Source organism: Emydura macquarii, unplaced genomic scaffold (assembly GCF_026122565.2).
Source record: "Emydura macquarii macquarii isolate MOO-44397 ecotype Brisbane River unplaced genomic scaffold, CSIRO-AGI_Emac_v2 contig_2422, whole genome shotgun sequence".
In the NCBI taxonomy this organism is placed as follows: domain Eukaryota; kingdom Metazoa; phylum Chordata; order Testudines; family Chelidae; genus Emydura; species Emydura macquarii.
In genome coordinates this window covers 7,042,711-7,065,787 of record NW_027132559.1, presented here as the reverse complement: position 1 = coordinate 7,065,787, position 23,077 = coordinate 7,042,711, and the positions used below count along the sequence as shown (strand labels likewise).

At 39.4% G+C, this 23,077-nt stretch overlaps 1 protein-coding gene across 11 annotated transcripts in view; it reads left to right on the top strand.

Moving 5' to 3' along the window:
* Positions 1 to 23,077, top strand: part of RBMS3 (RNA binding motif single stranded interacting protein 3) — an 864,086-nt gene that overhangs the window by 683,604 nt on the left and 157,405 nt on the right. For all 11 annotated transcript variants that reach the window (XM_067561871.1, XM_067561866.1, XM_067561863.1 and 8 more), the window contains one exon: positions 16,580 to 16,737. In XM_067561871.1, the coding sequence (XP_067417972.1) occupies positions 16,580 to 16,737 (158 nt within the window). The remainder of the gene's footprint in view (positions 1 to 16,579; positions 16,738 to 23,077) is intronic.

Below are 23,077 nucleotides of genomic sequence, written 5' to 3'. Positions count from 1 at the left end.
GCTGTGGAATCCCCCTAGTCTAAAGCATCCTACGATAGGTAGACTTGTGCTTCTTCATTCTCTGACTGATGGGGGCTGTAGAAATTACATGCAATTTCTCCAGTTGTCCCTCCCCCCCTCTCACCCCCCCCCCAAGGAGGAAATCAGTCACCCAGTACAGCAGAATACACTATTATTAGATCAAGGAGAAGCAATGTCTTTAAGTGCTATTTGCCCACTGTTCAGTATGCAAAAGGAGTGACTTCGAAGACAAGTTTAGAACAGACCATCCTTGTTCAGTCAGAGGGAGGTTTAATTCTGGTTAATCAGGAAAGCATCATGATCCTGTTTTGAGTCTCTGCTACCTAATCTGCGGGAAAAATGCACCGAGAGTTGAGCAATTGTGTGTGTGTGTGGGGGCGGGGGGCGGGAGGAGGGAGGGGAGGTGGACTTTGATCATTGTTAGACTATTTTAGTACCAGTTTGCAAACATAAAGTCCATGACCAAAGTGAATGGACCAGCAAGGAAGTTTTCAATGTGGCTCATACAGAATGAGAGTGCACAACTAACATTAATGAAAACAGATGTGGGTTGTTGATTCCATTGCTTTTTGCTCAGAAAAATAACACACAATGAAGCAGCCTCTGTTGGGGTGTGGATTTGGAGGCTGGAAGGAAAAAACAGACCATGTTCTAACTTTGAAGGTGATTTACTTATTATTGACAAAGTGAGAAAATTAAAATTGCACTCTAACAAGGGATCAATGTTAACTAAATTGTTTAGGGTTTTTTGTAGTATGGTGTGTTAGCAGATTTTGCTGTTTTACTTGGACTATTAGTATTGGGTTGCTTTTTTAAAAAAAACAAAAACAAAAGAGGTTGGCTGAAAGGTTAGATACAAGTTCTGCCTCAGTGATTCATTTAAGCAGAGCTGAAGGAGTGGAAGTTGTCCTCCTCTTAGGTATGGGGAGTGTTTTATTGTTCTAAATAGTTCTATGAATGCCAATGATTCAGAGGCTGTGAAAAAGGCTCTTAATGAGTTTCAGCATTTTAATGTACATCAGGTTCCCAATTGTACAAATTTAAGCAGCTTAGCAATTCAGTACCTTCTGAATAATAGCATTTATTTTATGGTCTAAATACTCTCAAGGAAGTCTCAAAAATGTTGCAGCTTCTTCTCAGTGTAATAGCTTTACAGGGCATAATTGACTTGAACAGTGGAATTGGTCCTTTATACACAAACATACGTGCTCTCTCTCTCTCTTTGATTAATGAGCATAGTAATAAATCATTAATCTTTTTTGGCTCAAGAATGATATGAATAGTTTTCAAAGTGGAAGAAGTTCTCTATATTTTTCTGGACTGTCTTACTGATACAATGCCTGCATGTTAAATCTGTCGTCCTAAATTTATGAAAAAATATCCTAACTAATTTAATAAAATAACTAGTTCAGAGGAATGTGAAGACATTTTCAAAGACGAGTAGTTGTTCTGGCAGTACTAAAAGGAACTTAGGTTGATTGTGTGTCTTTCTTCCTGACGGATCCCACAGTGCATTTACAGATTCTCTATTGTGAATATGGATCATTCATCCATTACCTAAGTGCAACCACTCTTCATTGGCTGCACTATACAACAAATGTTACAGGAAGGAAATCAAGAATAACTCCTGCATTTGAAACTCCAGGGAGAATTTTAGGTAGGCCGATTCTAATTACCCAGTCGGGAATTTGGCCAGAAAACCGGGATTAACACTTGACACCAGGGGGCCTTAATTGACCACAACTAGTCAGGGCTTATGTTTCATTTGTACTTTTTCTTTGACTAGTTTTTATTTTCGTTTTTGAAAAATATTGGTGTTAAAATAATTGGTGCCAGGTTAGCAGAACTGGAGACTAAAGCTGTCCATTTATTCACTGAACAGCTATATCCTAGGCAGTGACAGTTCAATAGCTTCCTAACATAGGGGTCTCAATCAGCAGAGGGTTAGAGGATGGTTGATTCTCTGTTCCTGGTTCATTACCTGATCTTTAGAAGTGCTGGACAGCTGCAATGGCTTTCACCACTTCATTTTTAAATCCTTTTAATATATTTTGAGTTATGAAATAAAAATGGAGATGATTTAGTCTAAATAGATTCTGCTCCTTAAATCTTCCCTTCCTCTGTGGATTGCTCAGTCCTTCCCCAAATGAAGCAATATTTCTGAAGACTGTTAAAGACAATATAGCAGTGAATCTTGATCTGCCTGTAAAAATAGGGTCCTGTAACTTTAAACCATTTGCCTTGAAAAGCAAATAAATTATATTAGTTGTTGATGGTGCTCTCGGTGATCCAGACCCATATTCTCCCTTAAAGGCTCTATACAGGAGTGGAAGGTTTCATGCTGCGGTATTTCAGTTTCCTCTTTCTGTGGCCACTTTCATTGTGAAGTCTCTGAATTTAAGATCAAATTCTAAGATTGCCAAATGTGTGGCTGCCTGACTAATCACTGATCTGTAAGAATAAACATGGGTTGAAACATTCCCCATTAGGTCTGGATGAATTTCTTTTTTCCAAATGGGGATCTTATTATGTTGGTGAGTTTATAAAAGATTTGTGTGGGTAGGAACAACTTCCATATGTAATACGTGGTTTTTGTAAAGTGGGCTGCTGATTAAATGTAACATTAGTTTGATGTATGTAGCAAATCTGAGCTGAGCACAAAATTCATAAGATTGCAAGCTACCAAGTTCAATCTGTCATGTCTGAAAGTTCCAGCATATTATATATGGGGTGTGTATCAGCATCTGAATGGTCCCACAAATTTCACAAGCAATCATTTACAAAATTTGACAAATGATGCCAAATTTCACAAGCAATCATTTACGATGATACCTTTCAGTTTTACCTCCTTGGTAAGTGAAGTTCCTCTCCAAGGATTGTATGACTATCTGCTCAGGCCATCTCAGCATGCACTGAGCTGCTGACCTCAGTATTACCAGCAACAAGCATTGGAACAGAGAGTCTGCCTGTGATAAAATACAGCTTAATACTATTAGTTTATACATTATAGAGTGGGTCTCTCTATTTCTAGTTCTTTGCCATGTAGGTACCATGATGTGGAAGTGCCTAAGATATGAATATAGATATTATAACTAGTCTATAAACTGGTGGGCAGATACACCAGCCAGGAAAGGTAAAATGAAGCCCCGAAGTATAGTTCAGTTCATGCTCTTTCCTCAAAGCTGGCTTTATTAACACAGAGAAGATTAAAAAACAAGAGCAAAGTAGCTCGGAGGTCTTTCCAGCATACTGGGAGAGGAGAGAACACATCTTCCTCCTAGATAGCAACATCAGCTTCCCCTTCGTTTTCATAGCCCAGTGTCAAATCAGCCATGTGAGATGATATTTGGCAACTGTGCTCTCCTTTTAACCCTTTCCTTGTTGGGACTCAAGGAATGCCTTTATACCTTGTCAGTCAAATAATTTTACTGCGATATAAGTCACTGGAATAATTCCAATGAAGTTACTTCTGATTTACACCAGAGTCAGAGAAAAAAAATCAACCTCTAATATACATCCATTCATCCAGCCAGCCCCTCATTTATAGATACACACGTGCACAAGGATTAGGCACATAAATGGCTGTGTGTATGGATATGTGATTTGCACATACAATCAAGCTATGAGTATGTACAATTTCAGCATGCGCCCATCTTCAAAATCTGGGAATAGACTTGCGTGTCTATACGGACACATTGTCTACATGCCCAGATTTTCAAAAAAGAGTTTGTTTCAGTAGTGCATGTACATATGTGTGTATAATATATTTAGTCATGATATATCGACAGTTATATGTTTAAATACAATATACAATTATTATATGTTAGATAATATGCAATATCAGAGAGAGAGAGAGAGAATGTGTAAATAAGAACCACAGAGAGCTCAGTATTGTACAATTGTTAACTTAGCATTTTCTCAAGGGCAGGCTGGCTACTTCAGTGCACATCACTGACAGTTGTGTCAACTGTGTGCTAAGCAGAAACAGTAAGTCCAAGTTTCTTGAAACACAACTTGGTCATCTTGTTGAAGCAAAAGGGAGAAGTAACATAACTGGACTTAGAAAATGTATTAGACTACGAGCCAGAGGAACAAACCTTACCAGCCAGAGAGTGATATGAAAGATGGAGGGAAAAAGGTCACCAATGAGGTCTCAGAGCAAATCCCTATTGAGGAACTCAAACCCCCCTCCAGCTCCAGGGAAGGGAGAGAATGCTGAGATTCCTGACAGGGTTTTGTCCCACACCTTGCTCAGCCATGTTTTGTAGGTGTCTGATAAATCTGAAGGCCACTCCCAGCATTGTCTCCTGGAAGAGTGAAGAATCAGCTCTCTCTTATCCTCATCTTCACCTGAGAGTTTGCTGGATATTGTTGGTTTGCAGTGGTGCTATCTCCCAACCCCCAAGCCTCCTGGCTGCCTTTGCTACTGGTGTCTTGGCTGTGCAAAGGATGAGGGTGTCTCAGCTTCTCTATTCTTCTTCCACCCTTCTGCCTCTTGTGAAAGGGCAAGGGAGATACCATTACTCTGCTCATCTCCCAATCTCCTGCTTGCTGTTAGGAATGGCAGAGACCTGCTTGCATTTGGCTTCTGTTCCTCCAGCACTAACCATCTGCTGATTTCCTGCCTGCCCTGGACCTGGCTGTAACCAGTAAACTGACCTCTCGCCTTCTCCACTAGGCCTGACCGCCCATGGCCTGGTTGGCAACAATTGTGCATCTGCAGACCATGATTTGGTTCCTCGTCTTTTGCTTTTTGTACAGCAGCTTCTCCAAAAAGCAGCAAACAGGCTATTCATATGTCTGGCTTGTTTCCCAGCTGCCATCTTCCCATCCTCCTGTTGTTTTCACTCTTATACTGTTGCTTGGGTAATAGCAGCCCGCAGACTCAGTCAGCACAGCATGCTTTCATATCTGAAAAAAATATTTTTGGAATCATAAAGTTACGAAACTTTAAAAAAAAATAAAAACTGAATTTCTGCCAAAACTCATGGCCTAATTCACTCCACTTACTATATAAAGTTTACTACAGTAAGTGCCACTGGTGAATTAGGCCATGAGTTTTGGCAGAAATTCAGTTTTTATTTGCCCATTTGGTGAATGGGCAAATGGATTTTTCAAGCCCTCGGTTTAATGGCTAAATTTTTCTCTGGGACCTATTGATTCATTGTTGGGAATTCCACCTGCTGGGAGAATGTGAAGTTTATTTGGCGATTATACTGCTGAATGACAACCATCAATTGTCTTGTTTTAAACATGACTTAGTTCACCTTTAATATATATTATATGTATTAAACGTATCACTGTTCCTCAACACTTTGTGAATAGTTCATTATTCTTAAATGTCAATGATACTCTTTTCTGAGTAAAATATCTCAAACTAAAACTGTCTCTAAGACTCTATTTTATGGAGGATTTTGTTTTTTCTTATGAAGTATCCATGTACATGTTTTCAAAGTTTGTATAGTACTCAAAACAATCCAGACTTCCAGAAAATTGATGCAGCCTTAAGGACCAGTTGGTTTCCACTTTTAGTGTGTGCATCAAGATGAGTAACTTAGTTCACTGGGAATCTGTATCGACTCAGGCTAAATTTACTTGAATCTGCATCGCAACAGGAATTCCCAGACAAGCAGATTTGACTCCATACATGGCTTATAAGAAGTAAAGTAAAATAGGACAAAACAGAGCATTTGTTATTCTTCACGAGAAGTCACAAAAGCTGCTTGTATTTTACCTGGTTGAATGGTTCAAAAGGTCAAAAATGAAAAAGCATTAATGTCCCAAAAAGTCTCCTCAAAGCCTCTAATACTTTTCCAATGTTGATAAGTTAGTACCCTTGATAGTAACTACAATGTTTTGTGTGGACAGTTAAATGCTGACCCTTTGGAAAATACCCGAATTAGTCTTTTCATTGTAGAGATCTTTCTGAGAAAGTAATCTTACTCTTAAATCCATTGATTTATGTGGGTTTTTGCACATTGGGTTTTGGATTCAGCTAGTTCTGTTTCCCAAGTTATTGATGATGGAAGATTCGTATACCTATTGTGGAAAACAGCCAGCTTCCCCCTAGTGGGTCCCACGCTTCTGCCCCTTGTAGTGGGCCAGGGAGTCACCGGTCACCCCGTCTCCCCAGGGAGGTACCTTTCTGGGGCTCCTCCTGCCCGCTGGGGCCAAGGGTTTCCCCCTCTCTGCTCCTCGGGCTGCAGAGAAGCACTGTCTCCTAGCCCAGAGGAAGCTTCTCCTCCAGCTGCCACAAGCCTTCTGGCAGCTTCCTTCTCCTGTGCTTGTCTGGCAGCTCCCTTCTCCTGTGCTTCCCTCCCTCTCTCCCTTTAGGGAAGGCAGGGTTTAAGTACACCTGGACTAGCCCTTCATTGGGTCCAGGTGTCTCTAATTGCCCTGCAATCATCTCTCCTCTGCCTGCAGGAAAAAGGGCTTTTGGCATTCTTGGACTTACATACTGGCCCTTGTATGTCCTTTTGAGGCCCTCTGGCCTGACTTTATCACACTATGTAATTTCATGGTATGTACTTGTAATTAGAATAGTATATATACTCCGCAGTGAATGGGTAGCATGCAAAATCCACTTGACTTCGGTATGAATGTGCATGGTAAGAGTGGCATTGCAATAGTTTAATTCACTTTATATGGCAGATAAAAGAGCTGTGTTCTTCTCTGAATATAAATAAGACTGGAAAGTATAAGTCAAAGTGTCTCTAACCCACTACAGTTACACATAAACATATATGTACTATTCTGTGCAATAGTATGTCCCTTACAATAGAATATGCAACACAGAAGTTCAGTTGGACTCGGTGAGAGACAGACTAAAAGAAATAGGGAAAAATTTAAATTTGGAATTAGTCTGACTCAGCAATTTGCACCCAGGTCATAGTGGCATCAGTACATTTCTAACTTAAGGTGGACATGCTAGCAGGCTAGGTAGTAATTGCAGAATATTTTATAGATTAACTTCAAGTGATCTGTGGGAGTGAACTGGTTCTTACAAGAACAGACACTCAGATAACTACATGGTTTCCAAATTGCATACAGCTTTGTAAGGCATCAAAGCAATCTTTAAACCAATTTGAAATTGAACATAAAACCAACAGAACACTCTGAAAATTGGAGTGATGTGGTAAATTTCTGGCTGAAGCATATTATACAAGTTAGAAACCATGCACCTTTTTTATAGGAAATCTATAAACTCGGAAATTGTAACAGTCTGACCTAGAAGTTACAAAAGTATGAAGAATTGTCTCTGCATCAGGCTGTCATAGTTCTGGTTGAGTTATGACAATATTCTGTGAACAATAAAAGGAAATATTAACCACAGATCTGATATAATTCTCAAAAGGCACAGTCCATAGTAACTCCCATATTTGCAGTGTAAGATGAGGGGAAAATCAAATCAGCATGGGTAGATAATATATATAATGGAAGATTCTGCATCAGACATGGTAGACATATAATAATTCAGTTCTAGCAATATTTATCTTTAGAAGATGCTGTGCTTTTCATGAGCAAACTTAATTAAAAGAAAGCTGAGTCCATCTTACAGCACAGCAGCTTGAAAGTTTGCAAAGTGAGAAGAATTTCTTAGCATATATAAACTATGAACTCTATTTAAAGGTCAAGTTTTTAATTAAAACAGCTTTTATAAATAAAATTACCATATAGAGCTAATCACACTATTTGTTGCAAATAACTTACCTCAATAATTTTCTCCTTTTTCTTTTTACAGGTCATGATTTTTATGAATGTGCTTGTTTGCAATTATTTAACCAGCTGTTAGAAAAGAATTTAACCTATGGCTTCTTTGAGAATTGCTATGAATATTCACTCTTCATTGTGCATGCAATATGATTGGTCATATTGTATTTTTTCTTTTTCCTGAATGGATGACCCACTGCAAGCTTTATAAACAAGAGGGAGTCCTTTTAGTCAGTTCATAAAAAGTTCATAATTTTTCAAATCTACTTGGGTGAAACATAAAAAGATTTTGAAAAAGACCAGGAGACCACTTTTGGTGTGAATACTCTCATGAATTTTTTCTGGTCTACTGACCTACAGATAGAGGAAATATTCACATTAATTTAGCCCTTTGTAGACTATGTGAGGGCATATGTATCTGTTTTAAGCACTTATTTGACTATGGTCTAGAAATGGGAATGTAAGGAAGGCAAAAAGTAAATGCATAAAAAAGTGTAGTGGTGGGTACATTAAATGCCTCAATCTTCCAAGTTGATCTAAGGCCTGATCTGCATTCTTGAAGTCAGTGGGAGTTTGTTTTGCCATTGACTTCAATGAGGATCAAACCCCTACTGAACAAGCAGTTACACCCTTACGGAGCACCATTAAAGTCTATTGGCAACTTATAAAGTCTATGTAGCATTTAGGAACAATGGAGAGGGGGTCCACAGTCGTGCCCCCCTGATCCTCAGCCACCTAGTCCAAGCACGAGTCAGACCAGCATGGGAAGAACTCTAACCACTGACATAAGCATTCTCAGACACCTTATTCCAGTGGAAGATCAGGCATAGTGCATCTCTGCTCTGACACACTCCTTCCCTCTGGAATGCCCTAACACCCCCATTTCCCTCAATTGGCAGCAATGAGGGGGCAGCTGGTACAACCTTCACCAGCTTTCTGCCAGCAGTTTGTTCCCCCAACCAGATGGAATGCTCCACTGGGTAGCTCCAGCTGCTGTTGTCTCTCAGTACACAACTGCTTTGCTTTCTGAGAACATTCTCACCGCAGCTAACAATGTGCCCGCCCATATGACTACAAATAAAAGGGGTTGTGAATGCTGGCAAAGTGATTTGGTGAATTTTGTTTACCTAGCTCTACAATGGTAATTGCCAAACTATTGCAGTGACACCATTTGAAGCCTAGGTAGTTTGAACCATTATTGTTATTTATAAGAGCTGTGTTAATTAACAAACAAAACAAAACAAAACACCCTGGGTTACCATCATGTGGTGTAAATCAGTTTAGCTTCATTAATTTCAGTGGAGCTCTGCTGATTTACACTAGATGAAGTTTCAGCTCATAACCCTTAAATATAATCTACATTTGATATACCGCAAAAATGTTCCTTGCCATGCCTGCTTTCAGACTGCTGTGCTGTGGAAGTTGGACATAGTTTTCTTTTACCTTTTTGAGTGCTCTGTTGAGCAAAATGGGCACAGTTCATTTATAAAGGAGAAACGAGTGAAGATTGCTATGTGAAGAATGCAGTGGATTGTTCTATTATTTCATGTATAACATTAACGAATGTTAAAATGTTAAAACTTGGGATCAGAATGTTAAACTTGCCTACCTAAAGTTGGGCACATTTATCTATAGTTAGACATCTAATAAATTAGTGACCTGATTTTCTGACGTGTTACAAAGTTTGAAAATGTTGGAATTAACTCCAATCTGTGAAAACTAGCAGAAAGAAAAAGAATATAGAAATGGCAAAAATGGAACTGTGGAAAAACCTTCAATTCTTGTTCATGGAATTGATTTGAATGTGACCTTCCAGATTGAAGGTCACATACTGTGGCTAGCCAGTCAAATACAAACCAAACCAGCTTCCATATATGATCTAGTACATATTTAGATGTCCTAGAAGGGTCCCATAAATGTGAATACTAACGAACAAGAAGAGAATTTGAACGTGGGTCCACAAAAAGAAAGAAATCATTATAAGCCTTCACTAAATGATCTGAGTGCTATGACTTGTCCTGAATCCAGACTGGCACTGATCATATGAATTGTGGTTCCAAAGATGAGACTGAAGATACATAGCCACTACAGTTTGTACAATATTGTCAAGAAATGAGAAATTTGTGATACGACTTTATTTTATAGGTTAATTCAGTGATGTATGGATTGTTTCTTCTGTAAGGGTGTAACCGTTGTTATTTAAAGGCAGGATGGAACCTGACTACTAAACAGCATGACAGAAATAATAATAATTTTGAACCATTTGAAGAGACTAGTATCTAAAATGTGCTGGATGAGGTTATAATGATTCTAAAGGGAATCTGTAACTGATATTGATCAGTATCAATATCAGAGTGATGAAAGTGGTAGTATCTAATTATTCAAGGACAAGACAACTACTTGTATATGACCCATAAATATAAAACCAGACTATGCCTATATAAAGAGGACTTTGAAGAGTGATACAAAACTAAGTACCACAATGTGTTGTCAGAGATTCAAAAGTCAGTTTGGAAGATGTAAAGTGAAACTCCTCTTAACTAGTAGTCCGTGGTTAAAGCCCCTTTGCAAAGTGCTCCAAGGAGTTTTGGTGGACTGTTAATAAAGAGAATTGATTCACAGGATTCCTGAGTAAACCAAATTTAATTCAAATCCAGATTAGGTTAGTGATTTTACAAAAAAAAAGAAAAGAAAAGACCAAACCAAAAGCAATACTGCTGAGTGAAAAAAAGTATTGTCAGAGTAAATGATATAAAAGGGCACAGCAGAATACTAGGAGCCTTACAACCTCAGCTACATCCCTCATTAGCAGCCAAGTATCACAATTGTTCTCAGTCGAGAAACATTTCTGTTCCCAATTCTTCCAAAGACTATCTAACTGCAGTGGAAAATCCCATCTGAAGATAGCCTCTTTATTCTTCAAGAAATATCAGGGTCCATCATAACAAAACAGCATCCTAAAGTCTCAGCAGACCCGCCCTCTGTGTTTTATAATCTCTAAACTTCATCAGTATGCAATATTTCAGTTTGCCCCTATGATAAAGCTTTCAGATCTTTTTGGCACAGTCCTTCCTAGCTGAATGCTGGATTCATATCTTCCTAACTGCTAATGCAGTTTAAAACCACTTCTCCAACACAAATGCTCCTGACTGCTCTGAAACTCAACTCTTGCAGCAAGACAGCTGCTGCCAAGTGTTTAGATACTGTGATGCTGAGATTTAGTCTACATATTGTTTTTAATGTACTGTTAATTTGCTCTCTTAAAAGTTTTAACCTTTAAGGTTGCATTTTCAGCCAATCACAAAACTGGCCTGGGGCTTAAATTCACCTAATTGGGATGTCACAAGGTGACTCTAGCCCTTTGAGAGAATAGGCCAATGCACCTGTGTCTAGTCACCTGCCCTCCCCCCCCCCCCCCAGTTGGTCTTAAAAGAGGAATCTGGGCCTGGGAGGGGCAGGGGGGAGCACTTGGTGAGTCAGAGCTGCTTTAGTGAACAGACATGGACAGTCAGGAAATGGGGCAGGTGAGAAACTCTTGAGAGTGAGAGATTGGCAGGTAAGAGCTTCCAGAAAGCAGGACATCCCAGAAGGAAGTGGTAGGAGGTTCCTGAAGAAGACTGAATGCAGCAGAGCAGCAAAAGAGGAGTTTGCTGGTTGACCTCCCCAAGTCAGAGAGCCTGGGCTGGAGAGGGCTGAAGACCAGAGAGCAGCAGAGGATTTGCCTGCAAATTTCTAAGCTGGAGAGCCACAACTGAAGGCATGGGAGCAGCAGCAGGGTGGCTTACTTGCTGACATCTCACTTAATGAATGCCAGTGAAAATGAGATAGGATAGGAGGCTAAAATAGGGAAAGAATAAGTTAAAAATTACTTAGAGAAGTTAAATGTCTTCAAGTCACCAGGGCCTGATGAAATATATTCTAGATACTTCAGGAGCTGACTGAGGAGATATCTGAGCCCTTAGCGATTATCTTAAAAAAGTCATGGAAGACAGGAGAGATTCCAGAAGACTGGAAAAGGGCAAATATAGTGTCAAGCTTTAAAAAGGGGAATAAGGACAACCCGGGGAATTACAAACCTGATAGCTTAACTTCAGTACCTGCAAAGATAATGGAGCAAATAATTAAGCAATCAATTTGCAAACACCTAGAAGATAAAAAAAAAAAAAAATAATTAACAGTCAGCATGGATTTGTCAGGAACAAATCATGTCAAACCAATCTGATAGCTTTCTTTGACAAGGTAACAAGCCTTGTGGATGGGGGAGAAGCAGTAGATGTGGTATATCTTTACTTTAGTAAGACTTTTTGATACTGTCTTGCATGACCTTCTCTGAACTAGGGAAATACAACCTAGATGGACATACTATAAGGTGGGTGCATAACTGACTGGAAAACCGTTCCCAGAGAGTAGTTGGATGGGCATACTGAGTGGGGTTCTACAGGGAACAGATCTCAGTCCGGTTCAGTTTAATATCTTCATCAATGCTTTAGATAATGGCATAGAGAGTACACTTATAAAGATTGCAGACAATACCAAGCTGGGAGGGGTTGCAAGAGCTTTGGAGGATAGGATTAACATTCAAAATGAACTGGACAAAATGGAGAAATGGTCTGAAGTAAACAGGATGAAATTCAATAAGGAGAAATGCAGGGCAGTATTGATCATTTCCCCTGTTCCATTAACCTCTCATATCCCAGACAGGCCAACAGGTAGGTACTAACGCAGCTCCTCTGGATCCAGCTCCCCAGTGTGGAGATCATAGAATAATAGAATTGTAGGACTGGAAGGGACCTCATGAGGTCTTCTAGTCCAGTCCCCTGAACTCAAGGCAGGACTAAGCATTACCCTAGACCAGGGGGTGGTCAAACTGTGGCTTGTCATTCTCTGCCTACCAGACTGGGGTGGGTAGCTCAGAGCTTTTGTCCTGCGGCAGGGTAGTGGGGCTAGAGGATTCTGCCCAGCGGGGAGAGGTGGTTTCAGGGGGTCAGTATGTTTGGCCACCCCAATCTAGGCCATCCCTGTTCAGTGGATATGGAGCTCAAAATTGCAGGGAATGCTCTCAGTATTCAGGGGCTGGGGTGTGCCTATTGTTATCTGTACACAGAGCAAGGCCTACAGGGGCCAGGAAGGTAGTGCTTGTGCTGCCTGAGGCTGGTGCTTTCGGGGTGAGCTGATCCACAGCAGATACAGGCAAAACTGCTTCATGCAAGCGCAGGTAGTGGTGAGGTGCCTCACGACCCTGGGTATTTCTGGGGAATGTTATATAGGCACATGTTGGAAAGGAAGGAGATGACTTTGAAAAGGAGGACTCCTAATGGGGAGGGTGGAAAGTGATTGATTAAATTGGGGAGAGGGGAAAGTGTGTGTGTGTGTGTGTGTGTGTGTCATCCAAGAACCTGGGAATCCAGCATAAAAAGAAACAAATAGAGTTAAGTGCAAGTATTACAATATCCAATCCACAGAGGAAGATTTCTCTGTGTCTCAAAAGAATGATGCGGGACCTTAATGTCAGAGGCAGCATGGTCCAGGGTTTAGAGTTGAAACTGAGTCAGAAATGTGGATTGTAATCTTGGCTCTGAAACTAACTTACTGTGTGACCTTGGGCAAATCATTTAATGTTTCAGTTTCTCCACCTCTGAAATGGGGATATTACTATTTACCAATAGTTTGTAATTGTAATCAATTACAATTTTTTAAAAATGTTTTGAAATCATTTTAGCTTTGCATCCCGTTTCAGCTTGTAGTTGGAACATGACTTCGTTGAAGTCATCTCTTCCTATCAAGAGAAGAAAATATTTCCTACATATTTATTATATGGGCAGAGAAAAAATAATGTGGAACTATTTCCCTTATATACAAAACATTGTAAATCACTTGGGGATAGAGTTGGCAACCTAATCTAGCCCTTTATGATTTAATACATCTATTTAATACTCCTGTTTATCATATTGATAAAAAATGTGATAGGTAAATAATGGTCATAGAGCAAACTTTGAGTTGGGAATTCATTCATACTTAAAATTTAGCTAAAATGTCTATGGATATTTAAAGCAACTGTATTTAATCAGTAATCTAAAGGATCGGTGCTTCCTAGTCTAGAAAAAAGAACTGAAAGATAAACTCGGTGGTATGGAACATGTTGGCTGCAATTTTTTTTTTTTTTTTTTAAATTTTTGCCCTAGATATGAAGAAGACTCAATAGTCAAAACAAAATCTCACACTTTAATATTCTACTGAAATAGAATTGTCTCAGTGAGAGTGAGGGATGCTGTAGAGTTACTGATATATAACTCTGTATTTTCTCTGTTATTCCATCTTCTGCATTCTGATTTATAGGTCTAATTTGCATTAGCACTGTACATTTATTTCTAAAAAATGGTAAATATGTCAGTCCCTGTGCACTGATTGGTTAATTAATCCAAATAGTTAACCAATCAGAAGGCAGAGGTTTGCATAATAGTCTGATTATTTATGAATCACACTGCCTGTGAAATTGCAAATCTCTACTCTGATTTAATACCTCTACTTTAATTGATACCACTGCTCAGCATTTTCTCAGTAGTTACCCAAAATAAAGACACTTCCTAATCTTCCCTCTCCCTTCAGCTAAAACAAAAAAAACAAAACAAAATAATATTTCATAATATAAACAAAGAAAAAAAGTGCAAAAATGCTGAAACGGGAAAGTGCTTTTGTTAATTAACCCAATTTTTTAAAACTCATATCACGCCTGCCTTGTTCCCAACCCCCCTCTTTTGCTTCCCCTCTAAATATCAGCAAGGTTTATATTCCCAGAATTGATCACTTGATTTGTTTTCACATTGCTAACATTGTAGCAATCTCAGCCCCTTGTTCCCAATTTAGTTTTGAAATGCGATGTAAGCAAAAATGTGTTTTAGTCAGTGGAAGGAAAACCTTTCTGAGCTGTAAAAGGGACAAGGCATCAGGATGGCATAAAAGGAAGGAGAGAAAAGGAGGTGATTGTAGATGTTGAGAAAGGTATGTTTTGTGTTTTCCTTTTTCAAGATTAGTTTACTCTTTAGCACTTTTCCCTTTTTCGGTTTTATTCCCCCATCCCCCAGAGAAGCATTACGTACAGGATGCAGATGAGAAGGTAATATGCAATTTACCACATTTAGTATTGTCTAGGCCTAGCATTCATGAAATCAGACCCCAAAAATTGAGATTGGCTAAAAATCATGAGATTTTAAAAAATACGTTACTTCAGGTTTTTTAGCCATTAGGGTTCTTTGTTTCTTTCTTTGTTTCTTTCTTTCTATAAGGTAAGCTGAGATCTCCACATTGACTTATTTGTGGGAGCTGGGGCTTTAAGAAAATCACCAAATATTGCAAGACTCTTGATAAAATTGTGAGAGTTGGCAAGAATGCACATCGCTGCAATTTAGCATGTCTGGCACTATTACATTTGTGATGTATGTATGTTAACGTGCACATGTGTATATAAACTGTATATGTGTGTTTGTGTATGTAATATCATTTCTATTTTAATAGAATTCCTAAAGTGTTTAACCAGTAAAAGATAACTTGATTGCTTATTTGGGTATTATTGTTAGGTATAGTATAATTCTGTTTTCCTATTGTATTTCCAGTTCCACATATTTATTTTATGCCAGGTTTATTATGAGCTATTTGTCATGAAATGGAATTGGGTATGTCTGAATTTATATCTTGATGTTCATCTTCCATACGTTAAAGGCAAAAATGAGCTGCATGTGTATGGCAGAGATATGCCCTATTGAACTGCGATGGCGGAAGGTTTCTCTTTAAGTTCTCTCACGGTGCTGTTGCCTTGGAACTTTCATAAGTGTTTGGCCCTGATTCTCTACAAGGCTTCACGTTTTATAGTCATTTATACTTTTGTGCAGTGGGTATGAGATGCTGCAAAAATCAGAATTCTCTACTCTCACAGTAATGGCGTTCACTTTACAGAGTTGTGAATGAGATGCAAGGAAGTGGAGAAACAGGCTCCTTGAATTTGCACTCTATTCACTCATCTTCTCGGAGTTGGACAAATGCATGGGATTGTTTGTGCTTGTCCACAAACCGGTTTGCCGGGGTTTAACTGAAGGTGTGATTTCTAAGCCAATTTAATTTAACTGGTGCAAAAGGCTATGTGGTTATTCTGATTCTGGTTTAAAGCAGGCTTATTTTGGGTTAGCCTAAGGCCAGTCTACACTGGGAATTTACATTGGTGTAGTACGTTTCTCTCAGGGGTGTGAGAAATCTACATTCCTGAGAGGCGTAGCTATACTGAACTAATGCCCTATGTAGACGGCACTAGATTGAGAGAAGAATTCTTCCATCAACCTAGCTACCACCTTTCGGGGAGGTGGATTATCTACCAACAGTATACCTCCTGTCAGCATAGGTAGTGTTTACACTGAAGTACTACAGTGGTGCAGCTGTGCTGCTGTTCTGTTTTAGTCATAGACAAACCCTAACTCAATAGAAACAGGATTGAATAGAAACAGGATTTTGAGCAGTGAACACATGGAAATTGTGTTCTGTTCAGTTAGCTTCCTAAATCAGGTCACAGTCCAGAAAACACTTGTGCACGAGAGTAATGTCTTGCACGTGAGCCGTCCCATAGTTAAATGGGACTACCCATGTATGTAAAGAAAAGCACATGCATGAGGATTTGCAGGGTTGAGGCCTTAATGGGCTATATTTGACAAATAAATTGTCAGCTCTGCTTCTAGTCCTGTTGTTACTTCTTGGCTCTGTATTATTTTGAGCATGCACCATCTTTGGATATTGGGGGCCACAAGCCGTTCTGTTTATTTAAGTATTGAGTCTAATTGAGGCTGTTTCTTTTCTTTTATCTTAGCAACAAGAGCAAGACCCAACAAATCTCTACATCTCAAATTTACCCATTTCCATGGATGAGCAGGAACTGGAGAATATGCTGAAACCCTTTGGACATGTCATTTCCACCAGAATACTAAGAGATGCTAATGGAGTCAGCAGAGGCGTTGGCTTTGCCAGGTGAAACCCTTGCTCTATTTGATTTATTCTGTTTTGTTTTTTGGCTTTGGCTCTTTGCAAATGCTGTCTCCTTTGTAGCTCTGAAGCCCCATAGCTATGGAATATGCAGAGTAGTCAGGAGACAGCGTCTTTATCAGATTGTGTGTCTGTACTTTTTGCACATGGGAATTCATTCCACTAATCCAAAAATTATTTTATTGTACATTTGTATATGGAAATAAAAATGCTAGCAATAGTGAACTATCTATGCATTATCAAGTTTAGATAGTAATTGTCCTACAGCTGAATGCATTGAGAGATTTAGCAAAGACTTTCTAACAAGGAAAGATAAATTTATCAGTAGGAAGAGCAGAAGAGAGGAAGTATATTTGGAGAAACACAAGTTGCTTGAAAGGTCCAAGGATTGATTCCAGGCTGTTGAGAGGAGATCAGGAGGACAATTTGCATTTAAGGAACCCTGGCTGGTTGGATGGTTTAGACAGAATGAAGAAGACCTTGCATCATTGTCATGAGAGAAGGAAGCATTTTCATGTTAACTATAAGGAAATACTGATAGAAAGCTCCCTCATCTAGAAACACTCTTAAACTTAGTAGGTTTGCTTAAAAATGATAGTAATAAAGAATAAATAAATACGTCTCCTGCTTCAAAAGAAAAGCAAACATCACTCTGCTTTACAGAGCATTCCTGAGATATCTCTTTTGAACAGCAAGCAAAATTATGACTGAATTATCTTGTGAATTTCCCTGCAATACACTATATCTTGGTATATTATGACACTTCTCACAATACCATAATACCACTGAGTAAAGTGGAATTACTGTGTGATAATGAGGCAGCTTGCTAGATGACTGGCATTGTAATGTTATCTTTCTCCTTGATATATAAGGAAGGAAATGTTAAGGTAATACTGTCTGAATTCAAATGGTAAAAGACAAACCAGTTGGGGTGAAAGATGGCATACCATTCTTTAAGCACCCTCTCGGTTAACTTGACTTTCTCTGAACTCACTAAACAAAGATCAGTATTACTGCATGATAAACATTGCATTGTAAAAGTTGGCTGTGTTCATGGAAATGCATGTAATTTATAACATTTTTTTAAAAGCTCTATGTTAATGCAACATGAAGGTTGTGTATTTAAGGGCACAAAAACAGGAAGGGTGAAATCCTGGCTCCATTGAACTCCATGACAAAATTTCCATTGACTTGAATGAGGCCAGGATTTCTCAGAGCCGCAAATGAATGCTGAATCTTAACTTTGCCCTTGGGCACTAGAATTTACAATCCAGTCTTTAATTACATGATATTTCTCTTGTAACAAGGCACTATTCAGTGACTTTTTACAGTGTTTCACTGTATATCGATGAGGCACCTTATGGTTGCGTAGAAGCATGTGGGGGTGCAGACTAGTCCACCTATAATATGAGCGCACACAGTAGGTGTGTGTGACTGTGAGACAATAGTGGGATATCAGCTGTTTTTATATGGAGAATCTATGACCCTTGTTTTTGCCTCTATAAAGGCCTCTTTGTATTACTCTGAAAGTGTAAAGCATACCTAAAGCTAATTTAACTGGATGCTTATCCCTACCTGGGGGAGTCGTGACCATGGTGCATCTCCCCCCCTTCCCCCCATGACTTTCTTCTCCTCCTTATCACCAATGTAAGTTTCTAACCCGCATGGCTGTGGAGAAAAACATGAAAGCATGACCCAGGTGCACCTAAAGGCTCAAAAACCAGAAACCAAAGGAAAATAAATGCAATATTTATTTAAAAAATCATTATTTAAAGCCAATTTCATGCTCTTTTAGGGACTGCCATCATGAGTTTTGCAGGCTTGGCGTTAGCAATACTCCTGATGAGAGCAGCAAGAGGAGCTGAGAAGGAAGTTCCATGACAGTAGGACGGAGCTAATATGTGGTGTGGGGTTAAAAACATGGAGTGAAACGTTGCACTGTATCCTGAAATGAATGGGCAGCAGTGGAATTACATAAAGTTGATGTTATTGCTGTGGTCATACTTACTTAAACATGTGAAGAGAGAGACTGCACGTGCTGGAAACTGGAGAGCTAGCTCTTGGGAAGGCCATAGTCAAGGTGGAAGCAGATAGAGTCAAGGCAGTGCCATTTTACCAAATGTTGGTAGGCATGTTTAAAGAGACTGAGAGAGAGATGGGAGAAAAGGGCAGTTTAGGGTAAAGATTATGCTGCATTTGAGGCAAACAGAAGGTGTCAGTTGAGGAGGGAAATAGACCAGGTCAAATTAGCTGGAGAATGCTCCTCTTGACCAAAGGAAGCACTTCTGTTTCTGAGACATTTAACTGAAGGCAGTTGAAATGAAACTATACAATTATTTGAACAAGTCAAACATCTTCTTGGACGCTAATGTGTATTATAGGAATAGAAGATTTCCTATACTGAATCAGAAGAGTGGTCTGTCAAATCCAGTATTTTGCCTCTGGCAGTGCCCAATAATTTGATGGAGGAGAGTGAAAATTCCCCAAATGCACCTAGATCATTATCGAATATGCTGTTAAAATAGTTTCCTAATGCCTGTGGTGGGTAGGAAAGGGATAGATAATAAAACAGAAAATATAATGGCACTATATATATCCATGGTACTCCCACATCTTGAATACTGTGTGCAAAAAAGGGATATATTAGATATACTAGAATTGTAAAAGGTGCAGAGAAGGGCAACATTTTAATGTTTGGGGGTATGGAATAGTTTCTGTACAAGGAGAGATTAAAAAGACTGTGCCTGTTCAGTGTAGGAAAGAGATGACTAAGAGGGCATATGATAGAGGTCTATAAAATCATGAGTGGTATGCACAAAGTGAATAGGGAAGTGTTGTTTACCCCTTCACATAACACCAGAACTAGAGGTCACCCAATGCAATGAACAGGCAGCAGGTTTAAAGTCATCAAAAAGAAGTACTTCACACAACACACAGTCAACCTGTCAAACTCATTTGCCATTGGATATTGTGAAGGCCAAAAGTATAAATGGGTTTAACAAAGAATTAGATAATCATGAATAATCATGAATCCATGATGAATTCATGGATTCGAAAATGGCTATTAGTGAAGGTGTAACCCCATAATCCAGGGACAAAACTCAATGACCCTTGTGTCCCTAAACATCCAACTGCCAGAGTCTGGGACTGATGACTGGGGGCGGATCACTCAAAATTTCCCTGTTCTGTTTATTCCCTTTGAAGCATCTGGCACTGGCCGACGTCAGACAGGACACTGGGCTAGATGAACCACTGGTCTGACCCAATATGGCTGTTTTTATGTTCAGTTTAAGCCCTAAGAAATATCAGAGAGAGGATTCTGAGTGACATAGCTGCGTGTTGGAAAACGCTGTAGAGTGAGGTTATCTCCGCTAAGTCCCTAGTGTGTCATCGGGCCCTGCATTCATTACCATTTTTGAAACCTCCCCAAACCTTGCCACCAGCTCTTTGCACAGTTCAGTGATACCATTTTCCTGTCACAGGGCCTTTTGCACATATGGAAAAAGGGCCAAGATTTGCCCTGCAATATGAAATCAGACTATTCTGAAGCCAAAATGTTTAACTATAAATGCTGCTATTAATCACAATAGCATCAATCTTTAAAAATCCAGCTGCTTTATTTAATTGTACCATGAAGGCACTCTGGAACTGTAACGGGGTGCCAAGTCCGGGTGCACCTGTTATGGAAATGCAGCCCTTTCAAAGAAGAAATGCTGGGAAATGGAGGAAAAGCAGGGACTGGGAAATACCTGCTGTGGGTCACTCTACAGCAGCCTGTAGAAGGACACATTGCCTGGAGAAGAACTGTAGACTGTGGCTGGATCTCTGGAGTGGGACAAGTGGGAGCTGGGGCAGCAACCCGAAAGTAAAACTGGTGGGAAGCCCTGATCCGAGGATATCTGTGAAGCCCGGAGTGGCCCGGATACAAGAGTATGTGATTGCATAACTTTTGTTTTAAATTAATTACAAATAAGACTCCAGAAAGGGAGATTTTAATCTGAAACCCCAGTTGTGTGGTGTGTGATTACCCTAGTGACACATAAGAAGGGGAAACTGAAGCATGGTGGCATACCTCAAGGGGAAGGATACATCACTTGTGTTAAGTGTCAAATCCTGATTCCATTAATGTCAATGTTAAATTAATTGAATCAATTAAATCATTGAATCAATGAGACAAAAATTGGGTCCTAAAACCCTCTAGTAAAAACTTTCAGGATATTTTGGTTGAAAAGTAGCACCTCTTCAGATGTAGTCATGTAGATGTCTTCTTTTGTAACATAAATAATACGAATGCGCTAGGATTTTTTTTATAAATGCCATAATTATATGTTCTATTCTACCCTACACATTACATTGCATAGTGAGCCTTTTTCTAAAGGTGTTTTTAAATGGTAACTACAAAAAAAGTGTTAGAAGCCCCTAACGTTTTTTTTTTTGTTTGTTTGCTATCCTGTAACTTAAAATGACCTTGCAAGATTCAACCCTAAGCAACGTTTTACAGCAAAGTCATAAACCTCCAAAACCAGAAATGTATGATGGAAATACTGACAGTCCAACTCTCAACCATTGCAGTGCTAGTGGATGCCAGTATAATACTGAATCTGAGAGTGAGAAGACAGTTGCATAAATCAGTCGAGGTCTGGCTAGAAATGATGGTGTGTTCATGCTATCCATTTCCCTTTTCCAGTAACATGAGAGAATTTGTCCAACATAAATGGTCTTAAAATAATGTTATGGTGCTGTTCACAGAGGATGACCAAAGTTAAGAACTTAACAATTATGTTTCTCCCTCACCTGAGAGCAAAGAGGAACACTGAGAAAGCACTTGTCCTTGTTTTTTTGTGACTAGATGTTTGGGTTTGGGGGTTTGGTTTTATTTTTGTTGCATGATTAATACACTTTTAATTATGTTTTTCATTGAGTGAATTTCTTTGCAAATGTTTGGGGTTTTTTCTTAAAATAATCTGATGCTAATTGCCTTTGTTACACTTTACATTTAGCCTTTGGGAATCATATTTGACTAGCTGCCTGAAATTTTCTTCATGGACTAAAAGGCAGCATGGAACATGGGAAGTAACATATTAGGTCTCATCAAGGTCCTGTCTCATTTATAACAATTTTACACTGACTTTAGGGGAAATGGAGTTGCTCCTGATTTATGCTAGCCTAGTGAGAAGAGAATCAGAGCCTCAGTTTTCTTTCTCATATATAGTGATGTGTAATAAAAGGGTCTAGTGTACTGCACATGGATTTTTTGTGTTCATGTGTGATGATAAGCAAGTTCCTTTAACTTGAGCACTACAGATTCCAACCAAAGAGTGAAGCCCCGTAGTAGATCGACGTCTTACCAATAAAGAGGGTGTTTGGTACAAGGGAACACAAGCTCTGTGAGTTAGCCATGGGAAGGAATGTCTTCACAGAATTACATTTCAAGAAAGCAAATGTATTAACATAAAGAATCCAGCGAGCATAGTGCACTGGTAGGAAGTAGTAAAATCCTTGAGTGTGGAAGAAGACCTGGAGAATGGTGAGGACCCCCATAATTACATGCAATAGGGTTACAATCCCTCTGGGGGGAAATAAAGAAGAGAAGGATCAAAAAGGAGCCAAAATAGTTTCACAATTACAGCTAATGAAACCATGCTAGGTCCATGGACTGAATTTGATAGTGAACAGCTGATTTGTTTGAGGGCTCAGATTTTCTTTTAGGCACTCTCCACCCTTCCCTTCTCACTCCCAGGAGAACACCCTGACATCTTCAGAATCTCTCCCATACCCAAACACATACCTTTTTTTTTTTTTTTTTTTTTTTTTTGGGGGGGGGGGGGGTGTAACGTGCCTCATCTGTCCCACTGTGCATCTACTGTCTCCCTTTTTTCCTGCCCTCCCCCTCCTGGGCCTTGGTATTACTTTGTCAGGTCCTTAGAAGTGGCCATTCTCACATCTGACTTTAGGACTTAGGGGACAAGGAGGGCCATTTCCCCTTCTTCCATTCCACAGGATTCCTGAGTAAATAAGGAGAAAGCATCCTGTCTCTCTTCCCTCAGACAAACACACAAGTATCGGGAGTAGGGCGAAACTGACAATCCACTGCCAGCTGTCTCCTAGACTAAGCACAGGGACTTACAGTGCATGGTTAGTGCTTGACAGTACGGTATGTGTAATAATTTCTCAAATAAAGTAATGTCAACTCCATGAGTGGAGGGTAGTAGATGGAAAAAAGTACTAGAAAATGTGTTGTAATAAATTACCCTGCACTGACTAGGTCAGTTCTAATTGCTATGGTTTGATGATTATCCAAAATATTCAGCTGTATTTTAGCTCA